Here is a 14,235-nt window from a genome sequence, read left to right on the forward strand (position 1 = left end):
GCGCCCATGACCCTGGGTGGCTGCTGTGGGGACTGTGTTAGGGTTGCCTTCTTGTCCGTCTTGTGACTCCTCCCCCCGCACACCAGCCGCTCTTCGCGGAGGGTGACGGTGTTTGGAGGCACACGCGCACTCAGAGAGAAGGTGTGCGAAGCAGAGCAGGTCGTAGGGACAACACACGGAATTTGGTACACACACACGCAGGGGCACGGACGCCTCGTGAACAGGGGTGACCGAGGACATGGTCCAGCTAGAGCAGAAGCACGCGTCTGCTGTAGCGGCAGACGCGCAGGCGGAGAGCGACACCACCGTGATGCATCAGGGCCCGGTGCCGCCGCCGCCGCCTCCCGAGGAATTGGTCACTGACGCAGGCCCCAGTGCCGCTGAGGTGCCGCTGGGCGATCCGGTCGAGTTTATACTTGACCGCGTCGACTCCATCGAGCGATGGCGCTCGACAGTCGCGCGTCTGAACCTGACGCAGCTGGGCGTCTCGCTGGTGCGCGGTGTACTGCGACGCGGTCGCTGGTCGACGCCGCCGATGCGTGTTTTCGATGCCGCAGAGAAAACAGCTCTGGGAACGGATGCGGCAGAAGCGGAGGAGTCCGTCCAGCCGTTTTGCCCATCGCAGCCGGTGCCACCGTGGCTTCGTCCCCATACGTCGTTCGAGGCCAGGCAGATGATTACGCAGGCGAACGAGCAAGATGAAGCTGCAAGGATTCTCGCGAGGGGCGTTGCCTCTCCAGCACCGGGGCAGGCAGCACATCACCCGCCCAATGACCACCGTCGTGCACATCCCTCCATGCAGTCCAGTGTTGCTCGGCGCGCGCTCGCGCAGACGGCCAGCCGCGCCTCTGTGCCGCTTTACATGGGTATGCTGATCGCCTTTATTGGACACGGTGTGGCGTCCATGTACAACGCAGACACAGAGACCGGCCCGCTCGATGCGAGTGGTGCAGCGGCAGGGCAATCCGTCCAGACACCGGCGCCGACATCTGGTTCCGTCGCCGGCGGCTTGCCCACGTCTAGCCGCCATCTGCACTTCACCACCGAGATGAACAGCGCACTCCACGAGGTTCACCGTGCAACGGCTGAGGTGATCTGCATGGTCGATGACGGGTCGAAGGCGATGCACGCGCTCGCAGCGGCCGCACTCCAGTCGGCTGACAAAGCGGCAACGTATCTGTCGGACGAGGATGAGCGGGTGCAGAAGATGCGCCACGCGCAGCTCGGCCGATCCTGTCGTCACCTTAGCCGCATCGTGGCAAATCTCTACTCTCTCGTGTCCCTCCTGGACTTCTTTGCCGTGGAGAGTGCGTCCTTGCCGACGCCGACGCCAAGCACCGCGGCAGCCAGTGGCGCAGGCCACCCGAACATGAACAGCACCAACGCCGGCTTCCTGTCGACATCCTCTGCTTCGGCGGTCGCAGCAGTGGCGATGGAGGAGCACGGCGCTCAGACGACTACTGTGGCCCCGTACGCAGACAGCGGTGCTCCCAGTGCCACATCCACGCCCTCCGCCAGTAAGAAACATGTCGCCAGCGCGACCGCGTTGACCGCGCACCCCTATACGACGGAGCGCTTCCGTGAGCTTTTTGATGCATCTGGCCACTTGCCGCAGAGCGTGTGGAAGGTGTTCTCCGCCGTCGCCACCACATTAGCCCAGTTTGCAGTGTCCTGGTCCCTCACAACGGGTGATGTGCAGAGTCGGCAAGCATTCAACGCCGCAGCATGCGTGATACTCGGCGAGGATCAGCGCTGCCTGCTGTTGCAGCTGCATCGGCTGTGTGCGCGGTTTATCGTGCTGCGTCACCGAGTGTACGCACTGCACCCTGTCAACTCTCTGCACTTCAAGGTGAAGCAGATGTTGGAGTGGAACGGCTTCCTCAACGCCGACGTGCCGGATGCGTGGTCGTACAACAACGGTGACATTGACCGATGCGACTTCCACTCTGATCGACTGCACAACACCTACGCGCGCGGCCTTCAGTGGAGCGTTAACTCAAGCAACAAGATGGCGCTTCAAGGGGTGGTTGCGTGCCCGTACACCACCGCTGCGCGCGGCTCAGCGCTGCGTCGGATGAAGGAGTCGAGCGCGTTTTCTCCAGGCGGCAGCGCCGTCAGTGGCGGGGGGCTCGTTAACACTGCGAGCGATGGCGGTGCATCAGCCCCGCTCTCTCTGCTCGCCTCATTCGCCTCTGCCGGGGCGAACGGCGGCTTCAACACCGCCTTCGCCGGGCTTCTGGCAGCGCCACTGTCGTCGACATCTGTGGCGCCGACGCAGAGCTTCAGCGTGGCCGCACTATCCCAGCTCTCCGTCGTGCCGGGCTACGTTGGACTGCGGAACAACGGTAACATGTGCTTCCTCAACAGCGTTGTGCAGCTTCTCGGCAGCGCTGCGCTGTTCCGCGACGATCTCGTGGCACGATTGCAGGACGCCGTCTTCTGCAACTCGATGCACGCCGATCACCAGCCTCCTGCAGCCGCTTGCGCGGCTGATGCCCATGCGATGGCGGCTCTCTTTACCAAGTATGGATGTCGCCTCGCCATGGCGCTTCTGCTCAGTGAGATGCAGTGGCGCGGGTCGCATCAACACAGACGCCTCCCGGTATTGCCGGACTACCTCACCCCACACCTGCCGCCGGCGTTCGATGACCGTCGACAGCATGACGCCTCGGAGTTCTGGCACGCCCTGATGGACAAGCTGGATGCGCCGAACCAGCCCGGGGGGCCGGTGGTGGCGCGATGGTTTAGTGGCCGAACGGCGACGACGATGACGTGTGTCACCTGCCACCACACACGCTTGCACACCAACACCTTCTGGGATCTCTCGATCCCACTTCTGCGCGTTACCTCGACTCCCTCCGTACCAGCGCCGGTGGGAGGCGGCGCGCCGACGCCACCTGGAGCAATGGTGACCACGGCTGGCCGGCTGGTGAGCCAGGTAGAGGTGCAGCACTTTGCCCGCGCCACCGCCGTGACCACCACCTACGCGAGCTCGCCAGCATCCGACTTTCCAGCCAGCACATTGGTCACGACAGATGCATCTGCGGAGCTGGAAGCGGTGGAGCGCGCAGAAGAGGAGGCAGGAGAGAGAGTCAACAGCAAAACAGCGCTGACCCGGCGCCCCATCGTGCCCAGCAGTGTAGCCGAGCCGTACTCACGCACGCCGCTGCCGTCCTCGATAGTGGCGGCCAACGAAGCACCCAAAACGCTTCAGCACCTGCTGCTCTATGTGCTACACCCGACTCTCAACAAGGAGCTCTTGCACGGCAGCAACGCCCTCGACTGCGAGCACTGCGGCCGACGCACCGACACAGAGCTCACAACACGCCTTGTCGCCGAGGTCGACAGGGAGATCGAGCCAGGGGTCGACCCAGTGGCGGCAGGTGCGCCGGAAGAAAGTGGTGTAGGCGTCGGGCAAGAAGCGCGCGTCTCTTCCGGCGGCAGCGGCGCTGCCGCCGCGTGGAAACGTCACGTTGAAGGCGAGTCGCCCACACCCCGCACAGGGGATGCGCGAGTGTCACCACAGAATGGGTCAGCCTGCGTGGAGCAGGACTTGGCACTGCCGCACTCTCTCACCGACACGGCGGCCGGAGGTGGTCTCCCATACTACCTCGTTGTTCAGCTGAACCGCTTTGCGTACCGGCGCGTCACGCAGTCCTACGAAAAGCTCGCCGATGGCGTGCCTCTGAATGAGGTCATCGTCGTCCCGGTGTACCCCGAGGCCACTGAGCCGAAAGACGGAGCGGCATCCCCGGTCGATTCGCAAGGGCTCAACGCACAGACTGCAATGTCCAACGAGGAGGAAGGCAACGCCAACACGCAGCGTGGAGACGACGGCCGCCACGGCGCCCCTGCCGATCGAACTCCGACAGCACTGCGCTCTGCAGCACCAGCGCTTCCGGTGTGGGTCGCGTACCGTCTGCAGTCAATCATCATCCACAGGGGCTCCACGCCTAACAGCGGCCACTACTTCGCCCTCACGCGCCGCCTCCCAGCGGTGCCGGCGCCGGTGAACGTCAGTGAAAGCAGCCACGACGAAGACGGCGAAGACAATGCCAGTTCTGCTTCTGACCTGTCGTCCATGCGCGCGTACGTGAAGGATCTGGGGGCTGCCCTAACGGATTGCCTGCACACCGAGCGTTACTTCTCCTACGCGGAAATTGTGCAGCCAACAGCGGGCGCAGAAGGCGAGGGTTCGTCGGTGTGTGCCGATGTGGAGGGTGCAGAGCCACCGTCGCAGGACAGGCCCGCTACGGCTTCTCTGTCGAGAGGCACGGCGGAGACGATGCCGTCGCCGGCGCTTTCTCCGCCACCAGTTCTTCCAGCCGCCGCTGTTTCGGTGAGCGGCGACGGCCTGTACGAGAACTGGGTGATGCTGAACGACTCCAACGTGCAGCCCGTTGAGCCGGACACAATGCGCCACATCCTGCACGGGCGTGGCGGCGGTGTCTACTCTGCCTCGGAGACGCCGTACATAATCTTGTACGAGAAGTTGCCTGTGGCCTCCGAAGGGACGACGGGGCGCAACGCTCTCGTAGTGGATGAGGAGGCGCCGGATCAACACGTGGCTGATGCTGCGCTGTGGGCAGCGGCACGGCTGCAACGCGTGTGGGAGACCCACCACGCCTCGGTGGGCACTTCCGGCGTCAACTCCGTCGGTGACACGCGCACCAAGCCGGCTCACTTTGCCCGTGAAGCGCTAAAGATCTTTAGCGCGCGGCTGAAGGACGAGGTCGTGCACCACGCCGCTCTCAGCGAGACGCCACAAACTGCAGATGGGCATGGCTTCACCTCGGCTACCAGCAGCGAGGCACCCTCGCGGCCTACGCCGGTGGAGACGGTGGTACATCCGGGGCCGTCTGCCACGGCTTGGAGAGCCACTGTCGCCCGGTCATCGTGGCCTGGTGCGACCGGTGTTGGCGACGCAGCTCGTGCAGCGGCAGTCAAGGCCTCTCTCACTGATGCGAGCAAGGACGTACCAACAGGCCTTAACGGCAGCGGCAGCTCTGGTCGTCCCTCGGCGTCGCACCGGCCGCGCCGGCTAATGACCATGGCCAAGCTCACCAAAGTCCCCCGCCGCAGGCGCTACAGCGCCGGCCTCAACCGTCAGAGCGCACAGGAGCCCCGCAATCGTGGTGGCACGGCCACACTCAGCTCAAGTGGCAGCGACGTAGGCTCAGACGCCGATGACGAGCAGGACGAGCCTTCCAGCTAGCAGTGGAGAGTGCTCACGGCGCCACGCACGCGCCGATGCGCTGCAGGTGCACGTGCACGTGTCTGTGCGGTGGGTGGGGTGTTGGTGGGGATGACCACCGGCGTACAGCGTTTACGTTATGTTTCCGCCTGTTCTTATGGATGCACACTGAGCATGAAAAGCCAGCGAGAAGGCGGGTGCGGGGGGAGGGGGGAGGCACGCACGCAACGCTACTACACGAGCTGGAGGTTGGTGCCTTGGGTATCGTTACGGAGCCACGCTCTCTCCGTTTTCTCCGTCGCTTCACAGTCACGCGGGAGCATGTCGTGATGGTGCTAGCCAGAACCGCACATGCGACTTTGCCGCACTTGAAACGCTACTCTCTCTCTCCCCTCATCACCTGACTGCTCATCTACGTTCCCTCCCGCCCCGCCCCGCCCTCTCTCTCTCGCCACCGTGTCCTCCTCCTGCGTGACCGTCCGTGCTCGCCACTGGAGAGCGACTTCTCCCCTTGCATGTGTCTTCTGTCTTCACCACCCCTCCCTCGATGATGCCCGGGCGCCTAACCGTCGTGTCACAGGGCCCGGCACCCCGATCTTCGGTGTCGACGGAGAGGCCTGGGCTGGGGCGGTGCCGAAGAGACGTGCGGGCATGACGACGTCCGTACCAACCCACTACACAACGTGTCGGCGGTTCAACAAGTATGCGCATGCGCCCGCTCCTGCCCAGGGGCGTGCGGGCTCAGAAGATGGCGGAATGCGCCCTGCTGCCACAGGCCCATCGCAACATCTCACCCGCCGCGGCACATGCAGGCTAGCCATCCAGGCACGCCCACTCCACACACACCCCACTCCCTCCTGGTCAGCAGAGCACGGGCAATGGGCGCGAAAAGGCGGGAAGAGATGCATGCGGATCGGCCGCACAGCGCATGCGTGCGACACATGCGGCATTGCATCGCCTTCATCCGACCGTGCGAGCTGATGAGGCGCCGGCGCCGGAAGCGTGGCGAGAACATCCCCGAATGGCCGCGTCGAGTCCTCCAGGCTCCAGTGGGGAGAGCCTCCAAGTCATATTCTAGGATGCCGCAGCTTGCGGCGGCTCAGGGCGGAGCATGGCACACAGGCCGTGTGCAGGGTCTTCGAGAGCCCGGACCTGAGGCTGGCCAGCATCCCCCCTGAGCTCATCCGGCATGTCAGCTTGGCCATCCCCTACCACCCGCGCGACAGACATCACCGCTTCCGCCCTCGACGGCCCAGGAGTGCGCCGCATGGCGACAGACGTCGGCGGCGGTGGGCGGTGGGTGTGCATGCGCACAGTCATTGGCTTATTCCGTGGTAGAACACACACACACACACACACACTGCGTGAGCCACAGAAAAATCCGCTCGCCCTTACCTCTCTCTGTGTGTCCTGCTGTGCTGCGGTGGCTCGGCTCGGCACGCACGCAGGCACGCACACGCGCGTTGCCGGCTGATGACCGTGTGCGCCGTCTCCGTTGCGCCCACTCCGCCTCCAACACACACACACACTCTTGCGCTTTTCCTTCCCCATCTTCTTCGCTTTGCCGTCGCACGTATACCCACGCTTGCCCGGCCAAAGGTTCGCAATCGGGTAGTGTCGGTCTCCTCTCTCTCTCTCGTGAGAAGGTTGCGGGACGCTTCGCGGACACTGGAGACCCACACACCGACATCGGCTTCTTTCGTTCTGACGCGCATGTTTTCTGTCGTCACCTAGCTCACAAAGTTCAGCTCAGGCACTCCGTGCCTGCGCTCCGTCTTGTGCGCACACGTCGTTGACGTGCCCACCCGCACACACGCGGGGCCCATACACGCGTCATCTCGTGGGGTTCCTCTTGCCGGCGTCGAAACCTTCGCTCGCTGCGCTCTCGCCTTTCTCCCCATCGCCCCTGTTCTTCGCGCGTACTTTCAGAGTGGAGGGCGTCGCGCACGTTACTGCGTGCGTGCGTGATCTCTTCGCTGTTTTACTGTTCGGGCACCTTCCGTGTTCTCTCCGTCTCCTGCTCATCCTCCACATTGGACGCACTCGTTGATCGCGTATCACCGTCCAGCTATCCCCCGCGCGCAGACCGCCGCGATTCTATTTTGCCTACCTTTCCACCCTTTTCGTTGACTCTGGGTGTCGCTCCGTGCTCCGCCCACTTCCCGCTGGCTTTCGCGGTGTGTCGCGGCCTCTTGCGAGTTCGCTCTGCGCAGGAGTGTGAGGAGGGGAGGGGAGGGGTGCGTCGCGGTTAATCTCCTCCTGATCCCTTCTCTATCTGCCTCCCTGTCGGGGTGCGCCTTTGACTTGCGCGTGTTCGTTGATCTTCGTCCCCCTCTCACACCCACGAACGTCTCCGTGCTTTGCCGTTGTTGTTCGTTGTGGGCGTGCTGTCGCGTGGGCGGATCCGGCAAACGTCGTCGAAATTGCCTTCCGCACTGCCTCGCGCACCGATACGCGCATCTCTCTGCGTGCGTGCGTGTGTGTGTTGCGCTGTGCAGGAGGGGCGGGACAACACTCACGCGCGTCGTCTTGATCTCCGCACGTGTACGTGCAGCTCGGCGGGTCGCACTCGTCGGGGGGACTTCCTCTGCCGTGTCGCCGCCCCTGATCGACTCGGCACACTTCTGTGTGCGTGTTCGCTATCACGTGCGCACTGTACTGTCCTGCCCGTCTGTCGCCGTCTGCCATGCCGCTGACGCAGTCGCCGCCCCACACCCCGCAAACCTCAGACAGCGGTGGTGACAGGGAGAACGAAACGACAAAGACCTGCACGGCGCCGGAGCGGATGTCGTGGGCACGAACCTGTCCATCACTCCGCTCTGCCAGCGGTGCGACAGCCGATCCCGATGCCTCTGTGGCAACTTCGGAGGTAGTCGGCAAAGACGGCGAAGCCGAGTGTGGTGATGTCGAAAACCAAATCGTGTCAGGCACGCAAGATCATGCGCTCCTGCTGCCCCGGCTGTCGAGCTCGATGAACATTACTGGCTCGACATCGTTACTCCTGCGACACCATCTATCTTCCCTTTTTAGCGGGGGCGGCAGCACCAGAACTGCTGCGAGAGGCGACACCAGCAGCAGTGTGGCAGCACCAGGTCTCACATCGTTTTTCTCCCAAGCAGCCACGACTGCGGAGTCGGAGGACAGTAGAAAGCTGCTCGAGCGACCGCTGGGTGACAGCGGTAACTCGACCGCCGCCAGCGCCTCCGCCGTGGCACCGTCGTGTTCCTTGGCCCAGGGCCCAAGTGTCTCCAGCGTTGGCCATACCCTTTACCGGGCCTACTCCCTATTCTTGGCTGATGCAGCGGCGTCCTTGGCGGCGTCATCGACGCTGCTGTGGGACCCAACACGAAGAGCCAGAACGCCGCTGTCACGAAGCAGCAGCACTCGGGCTGATCGTGACGATGCCCCAGATCCAAGCGTAGAAACCGTCGTGGCGCACGTAGAGGCAGAGGACTGGTCAGAGTTGACGAGGGCAACCGCAGCGGCGCCATCCGTGCCTCGAGCAAGGAAGGCAGCACGCGGCGGCGATACTGACGCCATCTCCCATCACCGCATCGCGAGCAACGCGAAAAACAGCAGCAGCACCTTTACGGACGTCACTTCGAAGCAGGCGCCGTCCTTGTCGGTGGGCGGAGTTGCAGGCTCATCCTCTGCCCTGACCTTTGGCTGCACCCCGCCGGAAGACATCTTTAGGCGCGAGGCGTTGACGCAGCACGTCAGTGAGGACGCAAGCAGCTCATCGCATTGGGGACTCTTCCCCCTCACTGCCACCCCCGGCATGCATCACGCGCTGTACGCGGCCCCGGGTGCGGAGCAGAACCGTCGCCCATCGGAAAGAATAGACGACGCGGGTGACTCTCACCATTCCAGAGGCTGTAGCAGCGACAGCAAGGCAAAAGATGCCGGCCACAAATATAGGGTGAAGGAGCGGAGGCCGAGTCGCTACCAGAGTAGCGACGTCCACAGTGCGGCGCGATCGGGGAACGGGGATGTCGAGTGCATCACTATGTCTTCTCTCGTCGCTCACGTAGCCGTGCCTCCAACTGTCCAGGCCGTGCTGCGGAATTCGGATGCCACCAAAGAGGAGCTGTGGATGGCACTGCGAACAGCCTGCCAGCAATGTGAAGTGCTTCAGCGTCGTCTCGCCCGAGCTGAGGGCGCGCTGGGCAACGAAGAGGAGGGCGAGGCAGGGGTGACGGCTGATGGGGGTGCGCTCGCTCACGTCACAGCCCACCGACGCCGAAGCGGCAATGCGAGCAGGACGTCAAAGAGGCCGTCGCGCAGGCACGCAGATGATGAAGAGCGCATGGCTCCCAACGCTGGTGGCGCTGTCGAAGGCGCGAGTGAGGTGGAGAAGAACATCGTGAGTGAGAGGGCCGACTCAGCGCAGATGCGCAGCAGCACCACCTCGCCGACTCTCATACGAACGAACCGCCAAGTCTACCCGGGACACCGAGCGCGGAGGCGTATTGCAGAGCTGGCTGCCGCTTCTTCTTCTGCCGCTGCTGCTGCCGTCGCGTCATCGACTTCCCCAATTCCGGTGTCTACCCAGTCCAACGGAAGCACCAACGCGGCCTACTTGGACCCGCATTGCAGGCGTGGTGGGGACACCGGTGACGCGTCCTCGGTGCTGCGCCATCGCGTGTCGGAGGTGATTCGCCGCATCGAGGCGAAGCGAAAGGTTCCGCTGCGCTCCCCGCACGTGCGCCAGTCACCCGAGACGCACACGCGCCGCAGCAACAGCGGTTTGAATGGGCCAACGAGCTCGCATGATGCCGATGACACCACGCAAAACAGCAGCGACCACCTTCGTATTCCCACCTCCCATCCACCGCGGGCTGAGGCTCGTGGGAGCTCGCACAGCACGTCCTCATCCGATCTGCAAGCTAGTGGTGCGTGGCACGCCCGTGTCGAGCATGAAGCACCACCTATTCTTATACCAACTGCTGCCCCAACCGCGCATGGCCCTCAGAACCCGACGCGCATGGAAAGCCGCAGCTCGTTCACTGGCTCCGACGCAGGCGCAGCGCCGTTGCATGCATCCAGCAATAAAGTCGCCGACAGTGGAGGTGAGACCGCTGGCCGTGGCGGAAGTGGCATCCTTGTCCCACCCACGCCTCCAGCGATCGCCGAGGTGGAGGCACAAGCTCGCGTCGCTCAAGGCAGCTATAACTCAACGGAGCGATGGCGGCTGGTGCAGCCGCCACAGCAGCAGCTTCACTGCTGTCATCGCGGTGCGTCGTTGGTGTCGCTCGACTCTGCACCCGCAGTGCTGGACGAGAGCGTGCACTCCAACGGACCGGCTGCCGCCGAAGAAAACCCGGCTAAACTGCAAGCAGCTGCAGCCTTCAAGTCGGCCAGCTGGCCGTCTAACGGTCTGCAGCCGAACTACAAAGGTGGTAGAAGTCCCGGCTCCCATAGCCGCAGCCCACTCGCCTTCGGCAGTCCGAAGCTGCCGAACACAACGCAGCATCAGTCGGAGTGGACAGCATCAACAGGCGCCAACGGTGCCTCCACAACGGTCAGCGCCAATCTGGGGACTCCTCTCAGCGGTGCACTGCCTAGTCTGCACTCCTCCGCTCTTTTGGGGGGCCCGGCCCCCCCATGTATTCCCCTCCGCAGTGAGTCACGTATTTCGTCTGCCGAGTCAGCGTGGTTGCGACAGCAGAAGCAACAGCGGTCCCTCTCGTCTCCTCCACCGAGTAGCCCCAACAAGGCAGCTATTTCGGCCGCTTTCACGACACTGGAGATGCTCCGGCAGCTACAGCAGGAAGACGCGCCGGTGCCTCTGGCCACTGGTGACGATCAGAAGGCAGCGCTGCGTCAGTGGAGGCGCGAGGCAGCGGTGAAGAAGGGAAGCGGCACCGCGCCAATGTCCTAGGAGACGCGGAAGCCTCGCGCAACGTGATTTAGGGGCGAGTCAGCCTGTGCCGACATACCCCTCTACCGTCGGCCGAGGCGGGCGGGCTGTGTCGATCGAAGTGATGTTGCGGCAAGGAGAATGAGAAAAGGCACCCATCTGCCCCCACCTCGTGAAGGAGTGTCGGTACCCTTCAGATCTGAAGTATGCTCGCCGAACACCACCCCACCCCACCCCCTTCTCCCCCTCCTCCCCTCCCGCTGCCGCCGCTGCCCTCGTATTTCTGCTCGGTGCTCTCCTCTGCAGGCGAGCACAGCCGGGCGCAGTCATCTGCCGCCGTGTCGGTGCGTGCAGGTCATCCTTTCTGTGGTTTCGTCGCTTGACTTTCTCTCTCTTGGTGTTTTCCGTGCGTGATGTGATCGCTCGAGGCGTTTCATTGTGCTCTGCGTGCGCGTGTGCGTATTGGGGGGAGGGAGGGAGGCTGTGGGGGCCTCTGCAGCAGTGCGACCCCCTGCTCTTCAGGGGGTGCCAGTGCAAGCGGAGGACATCATCAAGCGTCTCTCCCTCTCCCTCTCCGATGCCGGCGCTCATGTCTCAGGTATTCTTGGCGTGTGTGTACGCGCGCTCTGATATTGCCAGTATAGCCGTTAACACGAAGTGCAATGAAACGGGTGCAAGCATGAGAAAGTATGGGCGGAGCGTAGCAGTTGGGGTGAGTGGGGGAGGGGGGAGCATCGCTTACCTCCTTTGGTCAGTGTCCCTGCACGGCAGGCGTGGTTGACGGTGGTGCGATGACTCGTGCCGCTGCGGAGGCAACCGCGACGACGGCCCCCTCCCGTACGCACTTTTCCGCTCCTCCCACCTCCTTGCTCCTTCAACGATGTCGAGTGAGGATGTACCTGCACAGAGCGGCTCTGGTGAGCCCGTGCATCGGAGAGAGCGCAAGGCATGCTCAGATGGTACCCACCCTCTCCCTGGAACCTCGTGACGAAGGCGCAAAGTTTGCAAGGCCTGTGCGGCACGTGTGTCAGGCGCGGACGTCGATCCCATGATCGCCTCGCCAACAGCTCTCTCTCTGTGTTGCAATCCTTTCCTCCCTCCTCCCTCTCGCGCCATCCCAACTTTGACGCCGTTGGGCCGCGCATCATACACGTGCACGCACGCACACGTCCACCGTGTCGCCTGTTTAGCTCCAGTGCGCTTGTGTCGTTCGTTGTTTGACCTCCTGCTTGCCTCGCCGACTTCGTGCCCCGTGAGGTGCAGCTCTACACCTCTTCTCTCTGTATCTCTGTACGCACCCCACCCCTCGACCTCACCCCCCCATCCCCCCCTTATCCCCCCAGCGAGAGCGAGCGAGATAGAGAGCGTACACCAGCGCTGTCGCTGTCAAGACCTCGCATCGATCCAACGGCAGCAGTGGTGCCTTGCGATTCACCCTCCCCCCCGCCCACCCACACACGCCGACATCCGCTCTCAAGCACCATGGCCGCCTCCAGCGTTGCATCCGTGTCCGCCACGAAGGCCTCTGCTATGGCCGCCAAGAAGGCGGAGAAGGACGCGCATGTCAGTCGTTCTCTCTTCGAGGAGTACGAGCAGCTCAGCAAAGACATCAAGAACATACAGCTCAAGACGATGATCTGCAGGACCGAGACACACCAGCTCATGAAGGAGGAGAGCGCGGCGAAGCAGGAGGTGAAGCGCATCCAGGCGGTGCCCCTCGTCCTCGGCAACTTCGTCGAGGTCGTGGACAGCGTACGCGGTATCGTGAGCGGCACGAGCGGCTCGCAGTACTTTGTGCGCATTCTTTCCACCCTCAACAAGGAGCACCTCAAGCCGAACGTCAGCGTTGGCCTGCACAAGAGCAGCAACGCCTGCGTGCAGCTGCTGCCGAGCGAAACGGACGCGACGATCACGCTGCTCAACTCGAGCGACAGGCCCGACGTCACGTACTCGGACGTGGGTGGTCTGGACATGCAGAAGCAGGAGATTCGCGAGGCGGTGGAGCTGCCGCTGACCCACGCGGGCCTGTACGAGCAGATTGGTATCGACCCTCCGCGTGGTGTGCTGCTCTACGGCCCGCCCGGCACCGGCAAGACAATGCTGGTGAAAGCCGTGGCGCGGCACACGAAGGCATCCTTCATCCGCGTTGTCGGCAGCGAGTTTGTGCAGAAGTTCCTCGGCGAGGGCCCGCGCAAGGTGCGTGACGTGTTTCGTCTCGCCCGCGAGAACGCGCCATCGATTATCTTCATCGACGAGGTCGACTCCATCGCGACCAAGCGTTTTGATGCTCAGACCGGTGCCGATCGTGAGGTGCAGCGTGTGCTTGTGGAACTGCTTACCCAGATGGACGGCTTTGACCAGACAACCAACGTCAAGGTCATCATGGCCACAAACCGCTGGGACACGCTGGACCCCGCACTGCTGCGCCCTGGCCGCCTCGATCGAAAGATCGAGTTCCCGTACCCTGACCGCCGCCAGAAGCGCCTTGTCTTCCAGGTATGCACGTCGAAGATGAACCTGTCGCCTGAAGTAGACCTCGAAGACTACGTGACTCGGCCGGAGAAGCTCAGCGGCGCCGACATCCAGTCCATCTGCCAGGAAGCGGGTATGCTGGCGGTGCGGAAGAATCGGTACGTCATCTTGCCGCGCGACATCGAGAACGCGTACCGGACGGTGATCAAGAAGACTGGGGATGAGACGTACGACTTCTACTCGTGAAGCCCGCGTGTGTGTGTGGGCGTGCGTGCGTGCTCCATTCTGTCTGCCGACCACCACCCACCAGCAGCAGCAGCACGGTGCACGGTGTTGGCAACGCCGCCGCTGTGCTGCGCCGTCGTGTGGGTGGCGGTGACTGTGTCAAGGGTTGCTTCTCTTTTATATCCGTGCGTTAGCCGACTCCCCCCCCCACCGCCACCACAAAGTCGTTGAGGGGGGAAGGGGGGCGCATGTCGTGGCCGTGGTTGTGTCTGTGCACCGGATGTGCAGCCTATTCCTGTTGGAGCGTCTATCCCTCTATGTATGCGTGTGTGTGTGTGTGCCTCTCGGGCGTCGCTGTGCGCCTCCAAGCTCGTAACTGCCCAAAGGAAACAACGACGACGACGTGGAGACAAAGCTGGACAGCAGGACAGTGGAGCGCACGCCTTACTGGGCGGCGCCATGTTGGAGGCATCCTGTGAAGGGG

At 63.4% G+C, this 14,235-nt stretch overlaps 3 protein-coding genes across 3 annotated transcripts; all 3 read left to right on the forward strand.

Moving 5' to 3' along the window:
• Positions 1 to 310: 310 nt before the first annotated feature.
• Positions 311 to 5,215, forward strand: LMXM_12_0190 (cysteine peptidase, Clan CA, family C19,putative; the record flags this gene model as incomplete). The annotated part of the gene is made up of 1 exon (XM_003873074.1): positions 311 to 5,215. One exon carries the CDS (start codon positions 311 to 313, stop codon positions 5,213 to 5,215), a length of 4,905 nt encoding a protein of 1,634 aa, XP_003873123.1.
• Positions 5,216 to 7,880: 2,665 nt separating this feature from the next.
• On the forward strand, positions 7,881 to 11,075 carry LMXM_12_0200 (hypothetical protein, unknown function; the record flags this gene model as incomplete). The annotated part of the gene is made up of 1 exon (XM_003873075.1): positions 7,881 to 11,075. The coding sequence occupies one exon, from the start codon at positions 7,881 to 7,883 to the stop codon at positions 11,073 to 11,075; it is 3,195 nt and encodes a 1,064-aa protein (XP_003873124.1).
• A 1,461-nt stretch (positions 11,076 to 12,536) lies between these two features.
• On the forward strand, positions 12,537 to 13,772 carry LMXM_12_0210 (proteasome regulatory ATPase subunittcc1l8.3,putative; the record flags this gene model as incomplete). Its single annotated transcript, XM_003873076.1, has 1 exon — positions 12,537 to 13,772. The coding sequence occupies one exon, from the start codon at positions 12,537 to 12,539 to the stop codon at positions 13,770 to 13,772; it is 1,236 nt and encodes a 411-aa protein (XP_003873125.1).
• Positions 13,773 to 14,235: the final 463 nt, after the last annotated feature.

The sequence above is a fragment of the Leishmania mexicana genome, chromosome 12, assembly GCF_000234665.1.
Source record: "Leishmania mexicana MHOM/GT/2001/U1103 complete genome, chromosome 12".
Lineage (NCBI taxonomy): Eukaryota > Euglenozoa > Kinetoplastea > Trypanosomatida > Trypanosomatidae > Leishmania > Leishmania mexicana.